General features: G+C 51.8%; 4 protein-coding genes across 4 annotated transcripts; 1 reads left to right on the top strand and 3 right to left on the bottom strand.

The window, feature by feature from the left end:
- Positions 1-1,263: 1,263 nt before the first annotated feature.
- Positions 1,264-2,356, bottom strand: LAESUDRAFT_758101 (uncharacterized protein; the record flags this gene model as incomplete). Its single annotated transcript, XM_040912409.1, has 2 exons — positions 1,264-1,966; positions 2,031-2,356. The coding sequence occupies 2 exons, from the start codon at positions 2,354-2,356 to the stop codon at positions 1,264-1,266; spliced, it is 1,029 nt and encodes a 342-aa protein (XP_040765712.1).
- A 1,397-nt stretch (positions 2,357-3,753) lies between these two features.
- Positions 3,754-4,331, bottom strand: LAESUDRAFT_758100 (uncharacterized protein; the record flags this gene model as incomplete). The annotated part of the gene is made up of 2 exons (XM_040912408.1): positions 3,754-3,943; positions 4,009-4,331. The coding sequence occupies 2 exons, from the start codon at positions 4,329-4,331 to the stop codon at positions 3,754-3,756; spliced, it is 513 nt and encodes a 170-aa protein (XP_040765711.1).
- A 248-nt stretch (positions 4,332-4,579) lies between these two features.
- LAESUDRAFT_724459 (uncharacterized protein) lies at positions 4,580-5,123 on the bottom strand. Its single transcript, XM_040908617.1, has one exon. The coding sequence runs from the start codon at positions 4,924-4,926 to the stop codon at positions 4,738-4,740; it is 189 nt and encodes a 62-aa protein (XP_040765710.1). The 5' UTR covers positions 4,927-5,123; the 3' UTR covers positions 4,580-4,737.
- A 1,377-nt stretch (positions 5,124-6,500) lies between these two features.
- LAESUDRAFT_677176 (uncharacterized protein) lies at positions 6,501-7,853 on the top strand. The gene is made up of 3 exons (XM_040905648.1): positions 6,501-6,880; positions 6,937-7,644; positions 7,714-7,853. Exons 1-2 carry the CDS (start codon positions 6,546-6,548, stop codon positions 7,634-7,636), a joined length of 1,035 nt encoding a protein of 344 aa, XP_040765709.1. The 5' UTR covers positions 6,501-6,545; the 3' UTR covers positions 7,637-7,644; positions 7,714-7,853.
- The last annotated feature ends 111 nt before the right edge of the window (positions 7,854-7,964 follow it).

Below are 7,964 nucleotides of genomic sequence, written 5' to 3'. Positions count from 1 at the left end.
CTTCACCGACCATCGACCTCAATGCAGCAACTTCAAAACCCCTCCATCTTCGTCTTCGTGGTCGTCACCTCTCTCTTGATACCAATGTCGCCGAACTCGCATCGCTCGTCGCGCAATATTACGAGCCGCTGTGGTAGTCTTGGGGACAAGACGCGAAGTCGACCCCTCTTGTGGAGGAGACAGGCGCCGGTACCGTAATTCATCCTTTTCTTTCATTTGAGACGATTCTTCTAGTGCATGCATATGATTTGTGTATCCATCGACTCTACCAGCTTCCGACGTGGGCGAACGGACGAGAGGTCAGGGAGACGTAGGCGAGGAGAGGCCCGCGGTGACGATCGCGCGTCCGAGGGCGGCGGGCTGCGACTCGTAAATTCGATCTCCCGCGGGGTCCGAACTCGCCGAGACAGCGCTCCCCAGTGCCAACCGTCTGGACGTACCGGGAACGAAGTCTGTCGCCGAGGACAAGGCCCCAATGATTCGGTATTTCAAAGTTTCCTTTTATGTCTGGACAGTTACCATAGATAGTAATGTTTCACGCGATTGCATCCCCATAACCAGAAAACCCCACATCTTCTTTGCTACGCGATCCGCTGTCATGTACATGTATATTAGGGTGCCCTCCCGCCCACGAATGGAGCAGTTTATCCCCCTTGAACCAAGACTTGCGCACTCGGATCAGTATTTCGGCTGGTCACGCGCTACGTCTTCGGATAAGCCACGCGAATTAGCTCTCTCATCGAACGTCCTTATCGTATTCTCGCATCGTATCTCTAGGCGACGTACTACTCTGTACTCTACTCGACCAGCGCGGTTTCTACGTCGACGACCCACCGAACGCTGCCGCGTATCTAGGCAACAATCCCCTCTTCATCGTTGCATACCACACTGTTTCTTGACTCGCTTGAGACGCAGAATTCGAGGCTCGATGTCCAAACTGCAGCTGAAGATCCGCAACCCTAGTATTGCAGCGATCAAAGTCCCTATAGAGAAACAAGCAAATATATACGTGGTCATCGACAATGCATCCCTCTTCTGGAGGCAGATCCGAAATCCCAATGGCTAGATAGTGGAAGATCGCTTGAAGCGGTACGATGTACTTCGCTTTTGTAGATGTGTCTTTGGTCAAAGAAGATGTCGTACAAAATAGTTATTTCAGGCACAGCACGGCAAGAAGCGTGTCATGATGGCTATCGCTGGAGATTGGGAAACTGTGGAGTTATCGGCACTTGAAGGGACACCGCCGTCACTTTTCTCACTGACTCAACTGGCACTGGCAACACCGCTCACTTCCCAAACCTCAACGGTGACTCCCATATGCTCTGGCAACGCTCTCCATACCGTTCTCCGCCGTACGAGCTCTCTCTCGTACAATGTCTTCTGGCAATGCTTACAGAGCAAGTTCGCCGCCTCGATATACTTGTCCCATGAGGAGAGGACGGACGTCCGCGCGAGCGACTGGCACTTGAGTATCTCGTTGGGAATCGCCTTGATCAGTTTCGTGCAGCTGCGTGGGTCGCTGCACTGCTCGCTGGTTTGGAGGCAGAACGTGGTGTGGAGTCCGTGCGCGTTCTGGGAAGCGAGATGCGCGATCCCATCCATGCATCGTGCTAGGTCCTCCTCGGACAAAGCCTCGACGGTACCACCCAAGCGAGTGACGCCTTTCGAGAGGACGAGCTTGTCCAGCTGACAGCAGCCGTACAAGGCAGTAGGAAGCATGTTGTCTGTCTCCGTGAGACGGGCCAGGTTCACAACGGCGATGGCATCGCTCTCCTGCATGGTAATCATAGGAGGAATCTCAGGCTCATCACCCAGCCTGCCGCAGAATACATGGAAGCTGTCCGTGAAATGCGTCTTTAGGCGGTTGAGGGCAGCGTCACATAGCTCGCATATCTCATATTCTTCGCCAAGACGAACCAGCGTCGCGATGACCTCGAATGGTACCGGAATATCGCGACGCAGGAATCTGCAGGACAACTGTCAGCTCTGGGCATTCCAGACGACACGTATGGAGGGAAACTTTAACTTACCCGTGACCTCTCATCAGAGCACACAACAGATGACGAAATTCGTCAGGGTGCTCGGAAAAGTGTATTATGGGACAGCCATCCACGGGGTCGAACTCCTCGGGCTGCGTATCATTGAACAGGGAGCGGAACACCACGGATTGCGCTGCGAGTAGGCCTTTGTAGACCCGGAACCCAATCCCCCTCGCAGTGAGAATAATGCTGCCGTCCTCATACCATAACTCCTTGTCGCGTTTATAGTCTGAATTGCCGACATGTCGCGGACCGGTGGCATTCTTTCGTTCAATGTGCTTGCGTGTGCCCGACGTTGACTTATGCATGGGTCCCATTACGGAATGGAACCAATTGCGTCGTAGATAGAAAAAATAGTCAGGCTTGGGCGAAGGTTATACAGAATGATTTCTGCGATGAACAGGTGCGATGAGACCCGATCAAAGCGACGCGATGACTTGCGTCGTTGCTTGCTATGTCTAACGACCACCTATAAGGAAGAGTAAATTTCCAGTCAGCACATCATCGGTATACTAGCTGGCAGCAAATGATATGGGTCAACGAACCTCAGGCGCGCAGAAATATCACGACGGCGCGAGTCGCCGCGCGACTAATAGGCTGAACCGGCAGTATATCTGTATGTTGCCTTATAGCCTGACGAAAGTCCTGATGAATATCTGTACAGCTAGCTGGTTCAGTGTCTTCGCCATGCATCTGCTATGCAATGGTAGCCAAAGCGAAGAAAAATCGACGCCGCCCACGCGATTCGAAATAGACGCCCGTGATAAGGCGAGCCTTGCCAAAATTCGCCATTGACATCGCTATACCTAAGGCGGCTGAAGCGATGCAAACTCGCGCATCGAGGTCATACTATTATGCGTGTTGAGCCTAGCATGAGCCCCCTTTAAATTGAACTACACACTCATGACGTTACAGATGTTTTCGTATATGTCAAACAAGGCTCTTCAGATGTGGATTACTGCGTTCCACTCCCACCTGCTCTCTGCATCTTCACCTGGCCCCCTGAGACCATGATCCGTATTGCTCGCGTAAATCACTGCCGCATCAATGTCCTGCATGTAGTTGTGTCGATTGCAGCTGCCCAGGCCTGGATATGTCATAGAATGATAGCCTATCTCACATCAACACGGCGATGATCAAATATCAGGATCGGATGGCAAAGGTTCTGATACGCCGCCTATGGAATCTCACCTTATGCATGGTGTATAAGCGGCATCGGCATCAGCTCTGCAGACAAAGTCCAGCTTTAAAGTCGTCCTGTAACAAGTGCCATACTCTTTCACGCTCTGCACGGTATTTCGAGACTAGCGTTTTCTCGCATCCCTCGCAAAGCTGAAACTTGCGAGCTCCATCTATGATGGCCGCATGCCACGATTTGGAGGGGATCGTCGTCGGCAACTGGGAAATATCGAAGATAGACTTCCATATCTGTGTCAGCGTCACGGCACGAAAGCTGGCTCTGGCAAGGTGGACTAGGCACCGCACTGACGAATACACGTGCGAGACAGTCCTCGTGAGTGGCTGCTAGCCATACTTTCCCGTTTATGCAGTTGGCCAAATCCTTCTCCGGGAGACGATCTTTCTCGCCATCCGAGCGGCGTACGCCTCGTAATAAGACGAGAGGCTGTATTTGACAGCAGTAATATAAAGCCAAGGGAAGGACGCTATCAGTGTTGGTGAGGCGCACCAAGTTCACCGCTGCTATCGCATCGGTCTACTTTACGGTCATAGTCTGAAGAGCGATGTTCTGTGCCTTGTTACCGAAGAGAGAGAAGCTATCGGTGTAGTAAGATCTCAAATACCACAAGGCGTCGTTTAGAACATCTTGTATCTCGTACTTGTGGGATAGACGGATGAGTGAGGCGATCGCATCGAAGGCGATTGGACGAGTAGGATCCAAATATCTGCAGTGAACGGTCAACCATCTCTTCAATTGAAGGCCACGAAAAACGGTGAAAGATCGACTCACTTCCACCCATACAGCAGCACACGTAACAGATGGCGGAGCTCCTGGGGGTGATCTGAGAGTTGAACAACTGGGCAGTCGTACACATGCTCAGAGTCTGCCGGCTGGGGAAGCGTGAAGACGCTCTGGAATACATCGGACTGCTGCGCGAGCAAGCCTCGATACACGCGGAAGCCGATTCCTTGGGACGAGAGGATAATGTTTCCGTCATCAAACCAGAATTCTCCATCGTGTTCTCCCGCAGCGTCCGTCATGCGTATGTCGGATGAGTTTCCATCAATGCGCTTACGCTTGCGCGACGATGAAGCTTCAGCCCGCGCTTCCATCGGTCAGCGAAAATTCAAGGGAAGTAGCAAAAAGTTCGCGACACGACGCTTTCAGTTGCAGATTGAAAGCAACGGTAGCTTTTGAAGACGGTGTTGCTGGCTGAGGGTATAGTAAAGGAACAAAGTCGCGAAAGCATAATAATAGTGGACATGACAGTCCTTATAGTGTGACGCCTCGTGTAGAGCACCTGACCGAGACTCGGCGCGTCAAACGCGCTTTCCTACGGCGATTTCAGTTCAGGGTTAGTGAAGAAGTTAGGCAAGTGTGAAGTGCATTTTGTAGCAATAGTATGCCTGGTGACGATCTAGGAGATCCTGGTGCGGCAAGGGTGTTACCCCGCTGTCACCTTCCCGTCTCATGGGTGCAAAGGAGTGAGAGGCTGGTGAGGCCACAAGCGACTGGGGCCTATGGTTCTACAGGTGTGTACTTATATGCCTTTTCCACACTTCCATGCTCGCCCGCTCCGTTTCCAGGTACCGCCCTGCGACGCGTTTCAGCCGTCACTTGGCGCTCGTCCCTCCCAACGCGTTGAGCGCGTTCTACCGAAAGTGCCGTCGGTCGGCCACTTCCAACAGACGAAGCAACAGAGGACATGTCGTCCAGATCTAAGACTGACAATTCGTGATGGGCTATGAGAGGAGAGGAACAATGAGCATGCGGTTGCCAGTGCTAGCGAGTCATAACCAGCGAAGGGAGACATCGATATGGGGCGCGCGTCGCAAAGCATCCTGGCTTGCGAAAGCGCCAGCCACTCCCCCCCTTCCTTCCCCCAATGGCAAACACAATCATATGACAAGTGGTAGTTCATCTATACAGATATTTGGTGGATATAGCGGCCCGGACACTGAGATACATACAAAAGGTCAAGCTCTCACAATTTCTTGAACAATACACATTTTACCTCGCCTTCAGGTGGAAGTTGATAACGGTGACCATGGCGATGATGCCTCTCCACTGAGTTCTTCATACACCCTCGTATACTAAAAGAATGCATCTCAGCTCAGCGCATGGTTCGCATAATCTCGCAACAGCATGTCTTCGCAGTACTTGCACATTTGAAGGCCTGCAATGCGATCTCTGATGATGTTTCTCACCCATGAACAAGGCACCTACACTGCGCTGAGGCCATTGGTAGCGAGAATGTGTTCGCACATCTGTTCGACGGCTGCCTTGCACAAAGATGCACTCTCGCAGTGTCCACTGACGGGATCAGAGAATATGCGGGAAAGACTGTTGACGTTCCGGGCCACCACTGGCAGCTGCTTCTAGCCATTCATCCGTTTGGCTATCTTCTCCGGCAACAGTATCTCGATAGTATCGTCCAGCCAAGATATGCCCCGCAAGAGGATGAGAAGTTGCAGCCGACACCAGTAGCAAAGAAGAGTTGCGGGTATGATGCTTGTGTTCCTAAGACGAGCCAAGTTCACCGCCGCAATCGCATGCATCGGTGCCACAGTGAGCGCGTCCGGAGCAGCGTGTATGCACCATCGTGCAGAAGATAGCGCAGTCATTAGCGCAGTGATATTCAAAGAACCGTAAGACATCGTCATTAAGACCTTGTATCTGATACTTGTAAGACAGCGAAGCAATGACTTCAGATGGAATTGCCTTGGAGGCAGTGAGGAGCCAGGGCCTGAGCATAGAAGATCATACATTATGACTATGATTGTTCACTAGACATAGAAAGGAGACCACTGAGACTCACTTTCGTTGTATAGCGGCACGCATAATAGATGGCGAAGCTGATTCATGAGCAGAACGACGACACAGTCGGAGTCTATGCATTCCAGCTTTGCCGGCCGAAGAAGCTGAACAGGCTACCAACAGCCTTCGTTGCTCCGATCATGGAATTCAGCTCCGGTGCGAAGAATATTGTAACGTTCCCTCGTCAAACCAGAGGTTCTCATTGGATCAGCGCGATCGGTGATGGCACCAGCTGGTGGCAACATTGCAGAATCTTCCGGTTCCGACTAGTGCGCTGTCGCTTGCGAGGCATAAATATCAAGTTCGAATGAGCGTCCGTCTGGGGTGTTCACGGAGCCTGCGACGCGTCAAAGCAGGTGAAGGAGTTAGGGAACGAGTTACGCCGCGTCTAGTCACGATCACGTGCTCTCACCTCCACCTCGCAGTAACGCGTGACATTTCGCCGTCTCCACATTCTCAGGAGTACCTCCTGACTTGTCTCAGCACCGTGAACCCTACCACGCTCGTCGATGTCGTCGTCGCAACCAGAAACCGTGCCGCGCAAGCGACAGCGCACCGACACAGATGCCCCCGTAGAGACTGAGACGACTTCCACACTGCTCGGAAAGTATACGCGCGACGATGAATTTTGGTTTGACGATGGGACCGTCATCCTCGAGGCACAGGGAACATGCTTCCGTGTCTACCGGGGATGGCTTGCGAAGCACTCCGATGTGTTCAGCAGCCTCTTTTCTCTCCCCCAACCCGCCGACTCCGAACACATCGGCGACTGCCCTGTGGTCCATGTTTCAGACCGCCCCGAGGAACTTCTGCATTTGTTGCGGGCATTGTTCAATGTGCACATGTAAGTCACATCCCTTTGTCAAGTGCACTGTATGCAGCCAGTTGATGCGAAAGCAGGTTTGATGACCATGTTACCCCGATTGAGTTTCAAGTTGTTGCAAGCATTGTTCGCATGTGTCACAAATATCAGGTTCAAGAACTCTTCGGGAATGCCATGTCCCTCCTGAAGGCATATTTCACGGATGACCTTGACATTTACTGCAAAAGGTTGCAAGGCGAATCAACGGCTTCTCCGCGTCTATCCATCGCAGCAGGAGATGCAGTCACAGCGGTCAACTTGGCTCGTCTCACCAACACCGACAGCATTCTCCCCGTTGCCATGTATGAATGCTGCCAGCTCGGAAGCAAAGCTATCGTGGAGGGCATTTCTCGCCCAGACGGCACCTTCGAGATGCTTCAGTCCACGGACCAGATCAGATGCATCGATGGGAACATGAATCTAGTGGCAGAGCATATAGGAGGCATGAATGGCGTATTTAAGAAAGAGGCATACTGCCGAAACGCGTACGGCTCATGCGGAAACATGCTCCGTGAATTACGTGCTGGCATTGTCCGAGTGCAGGGAAATGTATGGACGGCTGTGTTGGAGCCGTGGGATGGTTTCGTTCCCAAGTCGTTACAGCTCTGCCAGGACTGCCGGAAGTCATTCCTGGCAGATGATGTGGCGCGGCGCAAGAAAGCATGGGGGTTATTGCCGAAACTCATGGGAGTCAATGTCAAGGGCTGGGATAGCAGCAAGGCTGCTGCGCCTGCCTGAAACCGAAGGTATGTCTGACGTGAAAATTTATGAAACGCTGTCCTCCAAGCTGATGTGATTATGTCGCCATCACGAAGCCAGCCAAGTGTTGTTAATAAATTGTACTTGTTTATCTACCACTGCCATGCGTACCCATTCTTTCTTCCTGTTCTCATTCACCGTTGATCCTATCAATTTACTTACATGCTCGACATGTTGAAATCGATGTAATCAGTGTATATTAAAATGCTTTTTCGCAAAAGCATGTGTCAAATGCATGTGCTGCTTCTATGAACATGAGTATAAACGTTTGAGGAGATGAGATGAAGCCAAGTTTATAGTAATTACG

Source organism: Laetiporus sulphureus (assembly GCF_001632365.1).
Source record: "Laetiporus sulphureus 93-53 unplaced genomic scaffold LAESUscaffold_13, whole genome shotgun sequence".
Classification (NCBI taxonomy): domain Eukaryota; kingdom Fungi; phylum Basidiomycota; class Agaricomycetes; order Polyporales; family Laetiporaceae; genus Laetiporus; species Laetiporus sulphureus.
The sequence above is the reverse complement of the archived record's forward strand: the minus strand, read 5'-3'. Positions and strand labels throughout refer to the sequence as shown.